General features: G+C 29.4%; 4 protein-coding genes across 4 annotated transcripts in view; 2 read left to right on the forward strand and 2 right to left on the reverse strand.

The window, feature by feature from the left end:
- Positions 1-7198, reverse strand: part of LOC105364084 (putative uncharacterized protein DDB_G0282133) — a 9397-nt gene extending 2199 nt beyond the window's left edge. The window contains 6 exon segments of the mRNA XM_011501947.1: positions 1-1304; positions 1365-5977; positions 6063-6335; positions 6424-6612; positions 6681-6877; positions 6963-7198. The exon segment at positions 1-1304 is cut by the window's left edge and continues 4 nt beyond it. Of these exon segments, the coding sequence (XP_011500249.1) occupies positions 1-1304; positions 1365-5977; positions 6063-6335; positions 6424-6612; positions 6681-6877; positions 6963-6982 (6596 nt within the window). The 5' untranslated portion in view covers positions 6983-7198.
- Positions 7199-8005: 807 nt separating this feature from the next.
- On the forward strand, positions 8006-11822 carry cert (ceramide transfer protein). Its single transcript, XM_011501735.1, has 8 exons — positions 8006-8335; positions 8577-8871; positions 9097-9216; positions 9293-9829; positions 10160-10327; positions 10425-10838; positions 10936-11068; positions 11139-11822. Exons 2-8 carry the CDS (start codon positions 8611-8613, stop codon positions 11264-11266), a joined length of 1761 nt encoding a protein of 586 aa, XP_011500037.1. The 5' UTR covers positions 8006-8335; positions 8577-8610; the 3' UTR covers positions 11267-11822.
- Positions 11823-11858: 36 nt separating this feature from the next.
- Positions 11859-12916, reverse strand: Gas41 (YEATS domain-containing protein 4 Gas41). Its single transcript, XM_011501736.1, has 4 exons — positions 12805-12916; positions 12411-12692; positions 12158-12338; positions 11859-12076 (listed from the first exon to the last, which is right to left on the reverse strand). Exons 1-4 carry the CDS (start codon positions 12850-12852, stop codon positions 11904-11906), a joined length of 684 nt encoding a protein of 227 aa, XP_011500038.1. The 5' UTR covers positions 12853-12916; the 3' UTR covers positions 11859-11903.
- A 321-nt stretch (positions 12917-13237) lies between these two features.
- Positions 13238-15554, forward strand: Trm7-32 (tRNA methyltransferase 7-32). Its single transcript, XM_011501737.1, has 6 exons — positions 13238-13302; positions 13608-13850; positions 14066-14135; positions 14213-14421; positions 14512-14894; positions 14988-15554. The coding sequence occupies exons 2-6, from the start codon at positions 13730-13732 to the stop codon at positions 15171-15173; spliced, it is 969 nt and encodes a 322-aa protein (XP_011500039.1). The 5' UTR covers positions 13238-13302; positions 13608-13729; the 3' UTR covers positions 15174-15554.
- The last annotated feature ends 1162 nt before the right edge of the window (positions 15555-16716 follow it).

Here is a 16716-nt window from a genome sequence, read left to right on the forward strand (position 1 = left end):
GTTGAGGACGAAGCGGAAGGAGCTGCACAAGCCGGTGGTGGAGGCAGTGGGGGCGGAGGTGGCACCGCAGATTTTGAATAGACGTTCGGTTGATTTTGATAAAGGGGATTCGGTGGTGATAGGAATGTCGACGCGTGATGATAATCGTCCAGAGGAGACGTGATTCCTGAGATCGGAAAATCAAAATTCTGCATGCTACTAGTGGCACTATTGGCGTTTTCCATTTTTCGTTTATTTTTCTTCTGCTGACTAAAGTAAAGTCTTTTATCACAATTCTGATGTTTATTTGGAACATATGGCTGATGATGGTGATGAGAATGGTGATGGTGATTCTTCACACCATCTGTCATGTTTGTTAACAGTGGGGTTGTAATTGACGTTGTTGAAACATTAGGTGGTAATAGAAAATTGTTGCTTTCCAGATAATCCGAAGTATTTTCATGCAGCGACATCATATAATTTGTAGAGCCATTGGAAATATTAGTGATAAAGTTACTAGTCGGATAAATGTTGGCGTTTGAAGAGTATGTGTAGGAATGGTTGAAGTTTTGATTCATTACTTGGCCATAGCCAGTACTCGAATCTTCGACATTGGAAAAATAGTTAATAGACATAGAATCGGAACTCAGCGAGCCTGAGAATTTATTTTGCGGATAATTCGTTGAGTACTTTGGAAGATTTTTTTCCCCATGATTATTATCGGTATGATTGCTATTTGTGCCTATCAAGGCTTCGGCTGTATAATTACTTTTACAATTTCTACTTCTCCACTGAATATCATTATTCTGTTGATTATATTTCTGCTGCTGCTGTTGCTGTTGCTGTTGTTGTTGCTGCTGTCGTTGTTGTTGATAATTAGCTTCTGAAAAGCCTGAAGCAGAAGAGCTGGTCTTCGATTCCTCGTGTTGCCGATGGATCTGTTCACTGCTATGATTAGCAGATTGTTTTTGTCTCATGTCCATATGTCTCTTAACGCTGGCACGTAAACTATTATTGCCCTTGCGTTGTTTACGCGAGGATTGCTGCTGTTGCTGTTGCTGCTGCTGCTGCTGCTGTTGCTGTTGCTGTTGCTGTTGCTGCTGTCGTTGTTGTTGATAATTAGCTTCTGAAAAGCCTGAAGCAGAAGAGCTGGTCTTCGATTCCTCGTGTTGCCGATGGATCTGTTCACTGCTATGATTAGCAGATTGTTTTTGTCTCATGTCCATATGTCTCTTAACGCTGGCACGTAAACTATTATTGCCCTTGCGTTGTTTACGCGAGGATTGCTGCTGTTGCTGTTGCTGCTGCTGCTGCTGCTGTTGCTGTTGCTGTTGTTGTTGTTGCTGTTGCTGCTGTTGCTGCTGTTGCTGCTGTTGCTGCTGTTGCTGTTGTTGCTGCTGCTGGGATGATTGATGATGATGATTATGATGATGATGATTATGATAATGACTTGCGTGGTGATGGTTGGCAGTATGTGGAGCCTGCTGATGTTGATTTTTTTCAGCTTTTTCGTGATCAACAAGTTGGCTGACCGATAAAAATGGCATTCCATGCGAAGAATGTTGCTGCAGGTTTTGGGAATTCACAATACTTTGATAGTCGCGATTGGTTATTACCGCTTCTTTGTCTTTCAATGGATCTTTTCCTACTTCATTGGTACTGCCTCCTCTGGTCGACATCTGTCCAAATAAAAAATTCTGTTTTTCCGAAATGTTGGTACCCAATGCTAGATCACCCACTAAAGTTGATAATGCTGATGATTCGATGCTTTTTAAATTCTGATTTTGTTCTATAGTTTGTGACACATTTTTGGATGGCGACCAAGTAAATGCTTGCTCCTCAGAATAATAAGTCGTATCCATATTTCTCTTTGATTCGCTTTGTAAAACTGGTATATTTGGAAAAGTATGCGTTGCCATGTCATAATTATTATAAAACTGATGGTTCGTATTTGTTTGATTGTAACTAGAAGTTTGTGCAAAAATATTATTTTGACAAAATTCAAGTTCCTTTCCTATAGGAGGCAAAATGATATCACTGATATTTGAATTGTGTTTAATTTCAGGAGTCATCATCCAATTGACGGGTGGTCGAATCGCGTGCTGCTGATGTATCTGTTGCTGTTGTTGTGCTTGCTGAATGTGATTAGTCGAGTCTATCTTTGTTTTACTTTGACTCAGTGGAGGTTGATGTTGTGGAACAAGTTTATTATTGTATGAATTTTCTGAGTGTAATGCTGAAGTTGGCACTTGAGAACTCGGTTGATACTTTGAATGAGTATTTGGATTCTTTTCTCCGTATTTGAAAGTAACGCCAGAATAAGAATCTTGATTATTAGAATATCTTGTTTGAATATTGGTCGAATCAGAATGAAAGTTCGAATGTGAATTATAATCAGGTAATATATAATTTGATTTATCTGATTTGATAGTTTGAAGTGATTGGTTTGAGGATCCTTTGGGGTTTGGAACTTGATGATTTTGTTGACTTTGTTGACTTTGTTGTTGGTGATGGTGCTGATGAGGAGCTAAATCTAATCCACTTGAATAATTATTTTGTAAATAATCCATATCCATTGGATACTTATATTTATTCTTATTTTCCGAGGGAAATTTAAATTCTGAATTCGATGCAGAAGACTGATTATGAATACGAGTTGACTTTTGCATTGAAACTGACTGCGAAAGTCGAATATTTCTTGATTTATTCAAATCACTAAATGATCTTTTTTGCATATCAAGAGATATTTTAGTTTTTGATTTATCAAAATTATGCACTTGCGTGTCTATAGTAGTATACGATGGCTGTGTCGAAGTATTAGGTAAGGATACATTTTCTTTGGATAAAGGAAGATAATTAAAATTTTCACAAACAGTCTTTGTAATATCCGTAGGAACCGAAGGCTGTTCGTATTGGGAAAAATTACTGTTATTACTACTTAATGGTGAAAATGTTGTCCATGATAGAATACTAAAATTTGAAGTATTGTTTGCAACTGTTGTTGTTGATCTTGTAACACCATTGTCGTCGTAATTTGTTGTCGCAATATACACTTCCGATTGTTGTGAAAAAGTACTAGATCTTGTAGAGGCAACTTTTTGTGCGGAATTACTAGATTGCGAAGAAACAGCCATTATTTTTTTATTAACTTTATTATCACAAGAGCCAATGTATGAGCTTGAATTTGGAATTTCATTGCTTTTTTTTTGATACAGAACATTTGTTCCAGAATTATTTGAAGACGGTCCTTTATTTTCAAGTTTTTTTATAGAATGAAAATTATTATTGGTAGCTATATTTTGGTCATTTGAAATTACATTTTTGGAATTCTTTTCTTGATTTATTGAAATTTGAATGCTTTTATTTGAAGTTTCAGTATTTGCTGCTGGTAAAGGTACATTTGAAAACGAAGTTTCTTTATTATGAGCAGAATACTCATTACTGCGTTCTGTAAAAGCTTCCATCGGACAAATTTGAAGCTTACACAGATCTCTATCAGTTGGAATGTCACTTGCAGATTGACACGCGAAATTGTATTGACTATTATTTCGATCAATATTTTCTTTTACACAGTTTATTACGGAAGATTCACAATCCGATGTTACATAATTTGAATGAGAATTATACTTGCTTGAAGCTTCTGTAGCCAATGTACTTGTGGATAATGGAGTTGTTGAAATATATTTGTTTAAAATGTCGTTAGCAATTGAATTTGATATTGAAGTCAAAGACATATCTTTTGTATAATTAAAATTAGGCTGCGACTTGTTTTCTAATGTATAATTTTGAACATCATTATTTATTGACCTATCAATATTATCTGTTATATCAGATGATTGATCTTTATTTATAGTGTTAACATCAGAGTTTTCACTTTCATGAGTTGCGGTTTGTTGAGTTTGCATAGAATTACTCGATTCAATGCTACCTTGTCTATTTATTTGTTCTGAAGAAACTGGAATTATTTTAAATGATTCTGTAAGGGTTTGACTACTAATAACTCTTGGAAGAATTTTAATCGGAGTTGTTGCAGTTGTTGAATTGATTACAGATGTGATTGAGTCAGTCGAAGATTTAAGAGACTGATATTTTACTGTCAATGGTTCTGCTGACTCTACGCTATCATTTACTGTGGCTCTTGAATTAATTTTAAAATTATTAGGTTCTATTGTTCCAATTTGTAGCAGCATTGGAGGTGTTTGACTACTATATTTAAAATCATCTTTTATTTCATCGTCAAGAACTTCGGTCTTACCACTTAAAGATGATACAATTGGGAAAGCCATCAAAAAGGCAGCTGTAGGAGATATTGATTCTGAATTATTTGAGCTTGAAGGTACTTGAAGCGAAGCGAATATATCATTTGATAAATCTGAATGTAAAGAGTCTGTTTTATGATTGATTGGCACAAAACTATTGCTTGAACTATAGAATACTGTTTTTATAATATTTTGATCATCTTTAGCATTGTGTTTTAATTTTACAGATTCTTCTTCCGTTAAAACTTTAATAGATGAAGATGTCGATACTGTTGATACAGAATTTATTTTAGTTTCAGAACCTTCTAATTTCATTGTAGTCGTAGTGTTAGTATCGAGATTTAAAAATATCTTATTATTTTCTGGTGGCACTTGTTCATCAATAATTTCATCTTGAGTTTTTGATTGTAGCATATTGTCAATTTTTCTTTCAACGTTACAGCTTTGACTTATTTTATTTGAAAGAATATTTTCATCAATATTATTTTCTATAGAAGTCATTTGTATATCAGTATTTTTTATTATCGGATTTGTTTTACTGATTTGCAATTCAGTGATAACTTCTGTTGATACAGAGGAATTATTTTTATTGTTAATTTCAGTAATTTCATTTGAAATTTTATCATCAAAATTATCTTCTGATCGTTCTACGATATCAGATATAATAGACACTTCTTTATCTGGCAATTCTTTCAAAGCTGTAGAAATATTTATATTTGATAATTTATCATCCACCAAATATTCGCTCGATGAATTTATCTTTTGTATTTGGCATTTGTCAATTGTTTCTAAATCACAATTTAATTCATGCAAAGTATTACTACATTTTTGTTGCTCATTAGTAGAATTTGAATTATTTTCTTCTGAATTATTCAATAATAATTTTGGATATGATATATCATCACCAATATTTTCAATAACTTGTTTTAAATTTTCGATAGATTTACATGTGACATTGTTATCTAAAATAATATTTGCCTTTATCTGTACACTTTTTACTTCATGATCAACTTCATTTACTTTACTCTTTTTCTTTTTTACTTCACACGATTCATTTGAATTTGAATTTGAATTACGTTTTAATGTATGTTTATTTACAATCGATTTTTCTTGTGATCCTTGTTTTTTTATTTCTTCTCTTGGAATTTGTGAATCATTCTGACTTTCTACATTAGGTAATCGTCTATTCTTGCCGGATTTTAAAATATTCGTATGATTTTGTGGTTTTTCAGTTGAAGATATTCCTTTAATTTCAATTTTATTATCAATCTTATCCTTATGAATTGCAGGAATAGGGACTTTATATGTCATTGTAGTCTTAGTAACTTCACGAATCTTTGGTAAAATTCCTTTCATGCCTCCTATTTTACTTGAATTGATAATTGTTTTAACATTTTTTGCCCAATTTCGGGAATTTATTAACATATTGGCTTGTATATTAGGCATAGTATTTAAAGTCATTGTTTGTACTGTACTGACTGTTTGAAAATGATTCGTTTGCAAGGGTTGTACTACAATCATTTGACCCTGCTGTGCATTATTCAGAATTATAGAATTTGAAGGACGAGATTGAGTATTCACAATAATATTTGATGTTAAGTTTGGCATTGGTGTTACCATAGGCATTATTTTGCCACCTGAGAATACTAAAGTACCTGTTGGAAGGCTATTTAAATTTGTTGTATTTGCCTGATTTACTGGGTCATTTTTCTTTTTTCGCTTAACTTTTTTATGATTTTCTAAAAATGTAAGCATTTTATCATCTTAATTATAATTGTTTAATAAAATAATCTGCATGTAATAAATAAAAATATTATTACTTACTTATATTTACTTTAGAAGGAGAAATTGGTACTGATATTTTACTGGATATCGACTCCTCATTAAAAGAAGATGATTTATCTTCTTTCTCTCTCTTTTCACCAGAGCTAGTACTATCATGATTTTCTTGATCTTCAATGATACATTTAGATTTATCAGGGAAGCACTTATTATGGACGGGTTGCTTTTCAGTTCTTTTACCTGATACTGACTTTTTCTTTAAATTAGCTTTAAGACTAGTGGAGTTCTTTTCTTTTTTCTTCTCCCCTCTTTTAGCTAGGAGTATAAATAAAATATTAAACAGACATTAATTAAATAGATTAATTAAATAACGATTAAATTTATATAATTGATTCATCTGTACTTATTTCCGTTTCGTTAATCTTAGATCCAGAAACAACATTAATTTTATTAGACCATTTAAGTGGTGAAATTTTTTCCAATGCAGGTTCAGCTGGTACAGTAATTCCTGCATCTTTTAAAAGATCGGAAAGTAATTGAATTCTAGATATTAATTGCATTACAAGCCTTTTTAAACGAGCCAGTTCTTCTTCTATAGTTAAAAGGAAATAAAAATTTTATAAAACTCTGGCTTTACAGTTACTATTTATATATACATACTATGAACATCTGATGCTCGAGCATGAAATAATTCATCGGTACGATTATGTAGATCCTTAATATATTTGGATGCATGAATAAGAATATCAATTTTATTCCGCTTACGTCCTTCCAATTGTGGTGGCAGAAGATCTGATAAATTTTTGAAGTACCCATTCATACGCTTTCTTCTGTCTCTTTCCCATGTTTTGGCTTTACTAAAGTTTAATTTTAATTAATCAAGTACTATCTACAACTAAATATTCTTTTCAAAATATGTTCTTTTTATAAAAAAATACTTACGTGTTCTCTTTTCGAGGCATAATAAGTTTACCCTTTTTTCAACATCTTTATCCTACTCATTTTAGGATTTTAGTTTTTGTCAAGTTTTGTACATTTTTATTTATAAGACACATAATATAATATGTGATTAAATATGGTAATCTCCAGGACTTTGTGTAGTTTTTGTTTACAGAACAAAAGAAAAAACAGCTGTTCACGTTTTTAGAACGTTTACAACTCTACATTATTTGGTGATACAATCTTTGATTAAATAGCCTAGAAGCAGTTATGTAGTAAGCCTAGGGACATTTTGTATTTATATAGAAATTTAATTTTTCGCTCAAATTAAAAATTGAATAGTGAATTATGAAACATATTTTAGTTGGAAATTAAAATAAAAATAATTGTGAAATAACAAGATATTACATAACTAGAATACCAATAGCACATATATACAAATTCTTATTAAACATAATGCGATTCATACAATTGTGTTAAAAATTTAAAAATTTATATCTATTACAAAAATCATAAATTATTATTTTGGAATACTTTATAAAAAAAAAATTTTTCAACATCAATTGATAAAGATATTATTTTTTCGTAGATTAAATTTTAAGCATAAGATATAAATTTAACAGTTTCTTAATTTATAAAAATAAAACATCGTAATGCACAAAATGAAATAAATGAAGATTAAAATAATATTCAATTATTATGATTAATTTTTACATATATATGTTGAGAATTATATAATAAAACAAAATGTACTTTGCTTACTGGTCAAGTATTAATTTACCATAATGTCCATATTAAAATAAGGCCAGTCATGTCAATTTTATCCGATAATGAATGCGTACGTATATACGCATACAAGCACGCAAATACGAACAAATACTTTCGCATAGAATATTCGTGCAACTTACACCTAAATTACACATGAAATTGCGAACGGTAAATTATATATATGCTACGAGGACCTGTGTGAGTTTATGCGCCGGAGTGTGTGTAGCCTACACACACGCCTGACATACATATGCGTATGCATATACTATTATAAAATTTTGACAGAGTATATTCAAATTAATCATTTAGAAAAATTGCACATATTTATATTTATGTTTATGTAGTAAAAGTGTAATGTGTAAGTATACGAGGGATGATAAGAGGAGTTGGAGAAGCCTGTAACAAGTGGCAAATGGGTGGAGCTTTAATGATACAAGTTAAATATTGGACTAATAGAAGTTCATTACAATTCCTGCATGTTTATTTCATTTGAAAAGCTACTATAATAATTATTGCCTATGATTTTACAATGTGCGATATCGTAAATGGCTCGTATGGGAAATCACTTTGATAACTGGAATTCAATTATCGCAACGTCACTTTTTGAGGTTAGTTTGCTCTTCTAATATCGTAACAAAATGTTTTGTATCGAAGTACGGTATCCTAAATGTAAATATTGATATTCGCTTATGCGTTTTTCTAATTTTTCATATGTATACATTTGTATATTAGAATAAAAATGTTAGTTTTTACTACAGTTATTTAAACATTATTTGGATGTACTTGAAAATTATTGTACATTTAAATTAATTTTATTATCATTTTTAAATACAAAATTCTTATTCATAGATTGGCATCAAGTTTCAAAAGCGTACGCATTAAAATGACGGACGAATTAGAAAGTTCTCAACAAAATAATGAAGTTGTAGATTATGGTGACATAGGTGTAGACGATGATGAAGGCTCGGATGGTGTAATTGTGCCTGAACTCCAAGGAAATTTATCAAAGTGGACCAACTACATACATGGATGGCAAACTCGATTTATTGTTTTGAAAGATGGCACACTATCTTATTACAAATCTGAACAAGATAGTGGATTTGGATGTCGAGGATCTATTAGTCTTTATAAAGCAGATATAAAGGTTAGTATCTAAATATCATTCAATTTATTTTATAATATTTAAGTTTACGACTTTGTTATATCTTGATTATTATTTTAAAAATGTAATAAATTATATTTCAATTATTGGTAATAATTTGAATTTAAACTATCAGTTTATTTATTGCTAAAAAAATCATTGTATCTATTGTAAGAATACAATATTAATAATAATATTTATTTAATATATATTTTAATTTATATTTAGGCTCATGAATTTGATGAATGTAGATTTGATGTATCGGTAAATGATTGCTTGGTTTGGTATTTAAGAGCGAATCATCCGGAAGAAAAGCAGCGTTGGGTAGATGTTTTAAAATCATATAAAGTATACTTTATTTTCTATAAAATAATACTCTATTTTTATGATTTAAATTAAATAATTAAAAAATTATTACATGCAGGCTGAATCTGGATATGGTAGTGAAAATAGCTTAAAACGTCACGGCAGTGCTATATCTTTGATATCAAATACACAATCTACAGCGAGTGCTGGTAGTTTCAGCAAACGAGGAGTCAGGGGATTAAAAGAGAAGTTGGCGGAAATAGAAACATTTAAAGATATATTGTTACAGCAAGTGGATACACTCCAAAAATATTTTGATGATTGTGCAGATAATGTCAAAAACTTACAAAATAAAGGTCGAATATCCAATGATAAAGTTGATGACATTACTTTTGACCCAGCTGAACAGGCGATTGACTTCAAAGGTGAAGCTATTACTTTCAAGGCCACAAGTGAAGGTGTAATAGCAACATTGCAGCATTGTGTTGACTTGATGGTGCAACGTGAGGATGCTTGGCGTAAACGTTGGGAGAAAGAAATGGAAAAAAGACGAAAATTGCAAGAATTTTGTAGGTCACTAAAAGAACAAGTCACATTAAATGGCGGTATTTCTGGAAGACCACGAGTAGTTATTCATGGTGGACCTGATTATGAAGTAAGTTATTTATCATACCGTGCACATAATATTCATGCACGTATTTTGTGACGAGTCAGTTGAATAAATAAGTGAATCAAGCATATAATTCTGATGCTATTTCATAACTTTTATGTATGCAGTTTTTGTCTTCTAAAACAATGTGTCTTGAATGTTAATTGCCTGACCTAATGTAATATCTGGGCTACAAAAATGTATGTAACATTTTATCGCCAGTCTATAAAAACTATTTTCACAAATAAGTTCTAAGCTTTACATATAAAATTAAAAATTGTGTTATAAACAATGTGCTTGATTCTAAAAAAATATAATTACTTTTATTCTTTCAAGGAAGGACCACACAGTGCATTATGCGATGAAGAGTTTTATGATGCAATGGAAACAGGTCTTGACAAAATTGATGAAGAAAATGAAATAAAAGATCGATTGAAACAAAAATCAGTTGTGATCCCAACAACTCCTACAACACCAGCTATTAAGCATAGACTCTGGCCTGAGGTATGAGAAATTAAATGTTTTTGGATCTTTTGTGTACTTAATAAATTATAATTTTAAATTGGTCATTAATTAATGTATAAATAATATTAAATTATAGATAAATAGGATAACATTAGAGCAATTGCATTATGCTCGATTAGGAGTAGGTGCTGGTAGCTGGCAGTTGTTTGCTGAAGATGGAGACATGAGAATGTATAGGCGGGAAGAAGAGGCCAATGGCTTGGTAGTCGATCCTTTGAAAGCATGTCATGTTGTAAAAGGTGTTACTGGTCACGAAGTTTGTAAAATATTTTTTAGTCCTGAATATCGAAGTGGTTGGGAAGCCACTTTAGAAGACATGACAGTGATAGAAAATATATCTAAGGATACTTTAGTTTTTTTACAAACTCATAAGCGAATTTGGCCTGCAAGTCAAAGAGATGCTTTATTTTGGTCGCATATGCGTAAAGTACCGGATGCACAAGACTTATGGATTGCTTGTAATCACAGCACAGAACATGCAGATTATCCAGTAAGATTGTGAAGCATTTATTATATTTTTAATCTGTGTCGATTTGAAGAATTTGTTACAAATTAAAAATTAACAATATAATAAATATTTATTTCAGCCAAATGCTGGAAAATGTGTTAGGGTATATTTAACAGTTTGCCTCGTTTGCCAAACACTTATTGACCCACCAAAACAAAACGAATTAATTAAAAGAGAGGATATTACTTGCAAAATAACTTATTGTTCAGTTGGTCAGTATTAATAATTTATTTAACTATTATATATTATAAAGTTCATTGTATTATTTTATAAATTTTATAGTTAATCCCGGTGGATGGGCTCCTGCATCAGTTCTTCGTGCTGTCTATAAGAGAGAATATCCGAAATTTCTTAAGCGCTTTACTAATTTTTGTATTGATCAATGCAAAGATAAGCCAATTGTATTCTAAAGGTTACTGTTGACACTTACTAATCCTTCCGTGCAACAATGAAGCACAATATTGTATTAGAAGATTGCCTACATGTTACAATAAGCTAATTATTTTATATGTACGTTATATTTTTAATTTCGTGTTTTGAAATTATTTTCCGGTTTTTATGATATTATAAAAGTTGTACGTACAATTTACTGTTTTGTCAAATATGATTGACATTTACAATTAATGCACCAGTTATACACATTTAACGGCTAAATTGTCGTTTTTGTACATAAGCAGACACACGGAAAGACATATTCTATCCTTGACTGTTGTAACTTTTTTCATGTAAAACGTCGGTATGACGCCCAGTTGTACAAATTTCCTGATTGAATCATACATGCACTATATTTACCTATTGTTACACTTTGACATATTCGATAAATTGTATTATAACATATTGTGATTAAATATTAAATTGTTATTTTTATTTATATAAAAAAAATATGTATATCGGTGTGAAGAACAGATCGAAAATATGGAATCTAATAAAGACTGTTAGCCTATTGCTTACTTTTATATAGAAAAATTTATTACATTATACATATTTAACTATTTACAAAAGTAAAAAAATATAATTAATTAGTTATTGCTATAATTCCTTTTTATATCAAGTTACAGATAACGAGCCTCCACTTTTAGAAATTTTTGATATTTCATCCTTAAATTTGTTGATTGTTTCTTTTGCTAATGTAAGTTTTTCCTTGTATTCTGCTACCTCGTTTCTAATTTTAGTCCTAGCATCCTTTATAGCTTTCAGTGTTTGCTCCTTTTTAACTTCAACTAAATATTCATTTTAAATAAATAATTATCGTTTATTACGATGGAGGCAATATTAATACTTTCATATATAATTATACTTACAGTCTGTGTCATGACGCCAGATACCTGCTGTCAATGGTTTTGCTGAATTTAATAAATGTTGCATTAATGCTGTAGGATCTTGAAATATAATTTCATCGTAAAATTCTGAAACTAAGCTCTTTTTTCCAACTTGAAGTTCGGGCGAGGTTTGAAATAATTTTAAAATATGATATATAGTTACCTAAAAATCAATTGGTCTTATTAATTTGAAATTCAAAATTTATAAGCTGATTATATTTTTTCACTGACTCACAGGTCGTTCATTTGGATCATGAAAATAAATTTTAATAACAATTTCAAATTCACCCCATCCAGTTTCAGTTAATTCGTAGGGTGGTTTAGTAATTATTCTGTTTGGATTATTATAACTTTCATGTAATTTAAAATGTACTTTCTTTAAATAAGCTGACATATCTTCGTTATGATAGGGTTTGACATACACTGTCCACTGATGAGTGTGTCCATCTTCTTCTCTTTTTTTACCAAAATAACGGGCTACATTTCCGTAGACTATAGGTTTTATGATAGTTATGCCCTAAATATTTATTGTAATTATTATAAATTTTTAATATGTTTAAATTATATATATTTAACTACTTTGTTTAGATAATGTAATAAAATTTAAAGATTAAATAATTCGATCTAACCTTTACTCTTCCACCAGAGTCAGGGCCGAATTCCGTCGTACAAGCCATTTAGGTACGATAAAAATTACCCAAACTAAACGTAAAAACGACTCTTTATATCTTACATTTATTACCTAAACAAAAATGCATTTGGTTTTTTAAAAGCTACACAACTTATAATTTTTGTGCATTCATAAATATATAAATTTTCGACTCTATTTTAATTTGACGGCATATCAATATTCGGTCATCTGCCAAAACAGCGCCAGGCTAAGTTGAGGTCAAACCTCATTGAATTTTGTATCCATACAAGGGAGAAAATATAATATCATGCCAGTCAATTATAAGGAAAAATGAGCTTAAGAATCTCAACTGCACATGAGCGAAAATATTCTCATAAAATTCCTTACGCGAGGAAAAGCAAAAATAAAGGCATAAAATGGAAATTACAACAAAAATTTATAAACCAAATTGTTATTGAACTATAAGTCTGTATAACTATAAATTATATTTGATTAGGTAAAAATATCTTTATAATATATATTTCTATACATATATTTATATAGATGCATCTGTGTATATATGCAATAGCTGCATGATAATTTTTTACAAATTATATATATATATATATATACACGCACACTCGTCTATACATACACACACGCACGCGCGCATGTATATACACATATGCACATAAATACGTACATGCATATGTATATCCATGCATATATGTACACACACACAAATATATATATATATTTATCCGTTTTATTGAAATTATTTTTTTTTTTTAAATTCCTATATTTTAATACATATTTTTTCAGAAGTGTATTTGAATTTATGTAGCGCATGCGTATTTTATGAAAAGTAAAGTAGTGCGTTTACTTGCGAATGATTAGTTATTAAGATTTTATATTATAACCTTTCGTTATATTAAAATTATAAAATGGGAAAAACATCAAAAGATAAACGTGATATTTACTATCGAAAGGCCAAGGAAGAAGGTTGGAGAGCAAGAAGTGCATTTAAATTACTTCAGATAGATGACAAATTCAATATTTTACATGGTAAGTACATTACCTTAGCGACTTGTTAAATGCATATGTGTAAACATATTTATATATATCTATATATATAGTTTTTATTTATTTATTTTATTTATTTTATTTATTTTATTTATTTTTTTATTTATTTCCATTTTATACTTGTCTCTTCGTAAAAATATACTTTACAAGAAAACTTATAAATTTAATTTTCAATTACGTTATATATTAATGCACAGGAGTTACAAAAGCAGTTGATTTATGTGCTGCCCCAGGAAGTTGGAGTCAAGTATTAACACGTAGATTAAAGTAAATATATATATTCATATTTTTTATTTTATTTTCAATACATGATTTTAGAAGCTTTTAAATTAAATTGATTTCAGTGAAAACTATGAGAAATTAAAAGAAGCTAAGTCAGATTGTACTTTAATTGCCCCAAAAATTATTGCCGTAGATCTTCAAGCTATGGCACCAATTGAAGGAGTAATACAAATTCAGGGGGATATTACAAATATTAATACTGCAGAGCAAATAATTGCTTACTTTGATAATGAACAGGCAGACCTTGTTGTATGTGATGGAGCACCTGATGGTAAATTTGATACTGTAATAGTTGAAATGTGATACTTTGATATTGTGTAAGAAAAACATTTGAAAATTTATAAAAATTGTACTTTAACAGTTACTGGTCTTCATGACATGGATATTTACATTCAATCTCAATTACTATTATCAGCACTGAGAATTACATTGCGTATATTAAAACCAAAAGGCACTTTTGTAGCAAAGATCTTTAGAGCTAAAGATGTTACACTATTGTATTCTCAATTAAAAATATTTTTCACATCTGTGATATGTGCTAAACCACTCAGTTCAAGAAATTCAAGTTTTGAAGCATTTGTAGTTTGTAGAGATTTTAATCTACCAGAGGATTTTAATCCAGATTCATTGGATACTTCAATATCTGAATTTAGTAAATTAAAAGGCGTTAATGGATACATTGCTCCATTTGTAATTTGTGGAGATCTTTCTCAACCTGATTCTGACACCAGCTATCCATTAGATGTATGATTGTTATTTCAAGCAAAAATATTTTATGAATTGTTATTAAATTACTTACAGTAAAATTCTTTGTTAATGGTTAATAATTTATTTTAGTTTGAAGGCCAAAAATTCGAATATTGTAAGCCAACGCAAAGCCCTATAAATCCAGCATACGAGGAGGCAATCTCACTTTTAAGTGTTATCAATCTAGGCAAAGATTCAGCAAGTTGTACACTGCAGGGCTCTTCAATGACTATTGATGATTTTAAATCACAATATAAGACAAAGAAACGTTCTTAATTTGCTTACATTATATAGTCATTATGTATTGTATATTAAATGTTTTATTTATATACAGTAAACGTATTTAGAAGAATTAAATACAATTAATATCATAAACTATATATCCGAAAACTGGCAAGTGGAAGTAATTCCCTGGCATTATGGGTATTATATCGCACTTACAATAACGTAGTACAGTAATTTAAAAATCTTACCAGTTGAATGGACACTTTGTAGTAACTATACCATATGAGGAAGTAACATCGGCCTGTAAGACTAATTATATCGAAAGTTTTACGTAACGTAAAAATAAAATATTGCGGTCACATTCTTTTCTTAACTCAAGACTTACTATCTCTGTAGTGAAAAATTCTTTTAAATAGTTTATTTTTATATAATGCTGTATATATACAAAAATAAAATAAGAAAGTTTACAAAAAAAAGTTTCCAGGTGTAAAGCTTGTATAAAAACATTGATATTTTATTTTTTATGATATTTATTATTAAAATAGCTATATAAATGGTTTAAATTTAAATGAAATATTCTTTATTATTCTATATATTATATAAATATTTTTAATTACCATGGCTTTTAAAAAAAATTATCAGTAATAAAAATATACTTTATTGAATATTTAATATTAATAATAATAATTTTGAAAAAATTAAAATGATCTAATATCAATAATTATATTTTTAGTTTAAAATGTTTTAAAAAGTTTTGAAATTTTGCATACTTATTGGTATTCTATAAATTTACTATGAATTAAAAATTAAGTTCAACAGCAATATGAATGAATTTTAAATCTGAACTTAATTTGACATAAATATTGAGCTTCGTTCACAATTTATTAATTGTACACTGAACATGGAATAATGGAATTTTATCAAATATTTAAAATGCTAGCGTGGAGTTTATATAATAATTTTAAAAGTAATTATTTACAAATATCTGACAGATTATATAATATATTCACAAGCAGATATTTTAAAATAATTTAAAACAATCTAATAACACAAAATAAGTTTTGATTGAGTTACAATTATATGTAAAACTAGTTTGGATTTATTAAAACTGACATATAATATTTTTACAAGTAGATAATCCATTGTATCAAAAAAAAAAGTTTATTAATTGTAATAAAATTAAAACTAAAAAAACAGATGTGATTTTCATCTAATTTTTGTTTTTGACTTTTATCTACATTTTTTGCTATTAAACATAAAAAAAATTCTTAAAAATTTCAATTATGACTTTATAGTAATTGAAAAACATCCTTTATTGACATGACTTATTATTCTTATTGTTGTCATTGTATTATTATTATTATCGTTTTTGACATCGTTAGTGTTATTATCCTTATTATTATTGTTCTTGTTCTAAGAGGTCGATTTAAGTTACATAAATTTAAGAGTGTTTGATCTTAAATGAATGAAATAATAATAATATTATTATTCGTCACCTCCCAATGTATGTTAAAGTACTTGCGAAGAATGCATAATAGAACATAAAGTCTGATGATCAACGACCTTGTAAGTGACGAAAAAGTTCAAAGTAGAG

This window comes from Ceratosolen solmsi, unplaced genomic scaffold (assembly GCF_000503995.2).
Source record: "Ceratosolen solmsi marchali unplaced genomic scaffold, CerSol_1.0 scaffold23, whole genome shotgun sequence".
Taxonomy (NCBI): Eukaryota; Metazoa; Arthropoda; class Insecta; order Hymenoptera; family Agaonidae; genus Ceratosolen; species Ceratosolen solmsi.

What these genes read in the sequence shown, in the direction of transcription:
- cert (XM_011501735.1), top strand. Translation starts at nt 8,611, where the DNA reads ATGACGGACGAATTAGAAAGTTCTCAACAAAATAATGAAGTTGTAGAT. An exon ending in ATGGTGGACCTGATTATGAA is followed by an intron (nt 9,830 to 10,159) that starts GTAAGTTATTTA and finishes TATTCTTTCAAG; the next exon opens with GAAGGACCACACAGTGCATT. An exon ending in AATAACTTATTGTTCAGTTG is followed by an intron (nt 11,069 to 11,138) that starts GTCAGTATTAAT and finishes TAAATTTTATAG; the next exon opens with TTAATCCCGGTGGATGGGCT.
- Gas41 (XM_011501736.1), bottom strand. Translation starts at nt 12,852, where the DNA reads ATGGCTTGTACGACGGAATTCGGCCCTGACTCTGGTGGAAGAGTAAAG. An exon ending in ACTCTGGTGGAAGAGTAAAG is followed by an intron (nt 12,693 to 12,804) that starts GTTAGATCGAAT and finishes ATAAATATTTAG; the next exon opens with GGCATAACTATCATAAAACC. An exon ending in ATGATCCAAATGAACGACCT is followed by an intron (nt 12,339 to 12,410) that starts GTGAGTCAGTGA and finishes ATTGATTTTTAG; the next exon opens with GTAACTATATATCATATTTT.
- Trm7-32 (XM_011501737.1), top strand. Translation starts at nt 13,730, where the DNA reads ATGGGAAAAACATCAAAAGATAAACGTGATATTTACTATCGAAAGGCC. An exon ending in ATGTGATGGAGCACCTGATG is followed by an intron (nt 14,422 to 14,511) that starts GTAAATTTGATA and finishes GTACTTTAACAG; the next exon opens with TTACTGGTCTTCATGACATG. An exon ending in ACACCAGCTATCCATTAGAT is followed by an intron (nt 14,895 to 14,987) that starts GTATGATTGTTA and finishes AATTTATTTTAG; the next exon opens with TTTGAAGGCCAAAAATTCGA.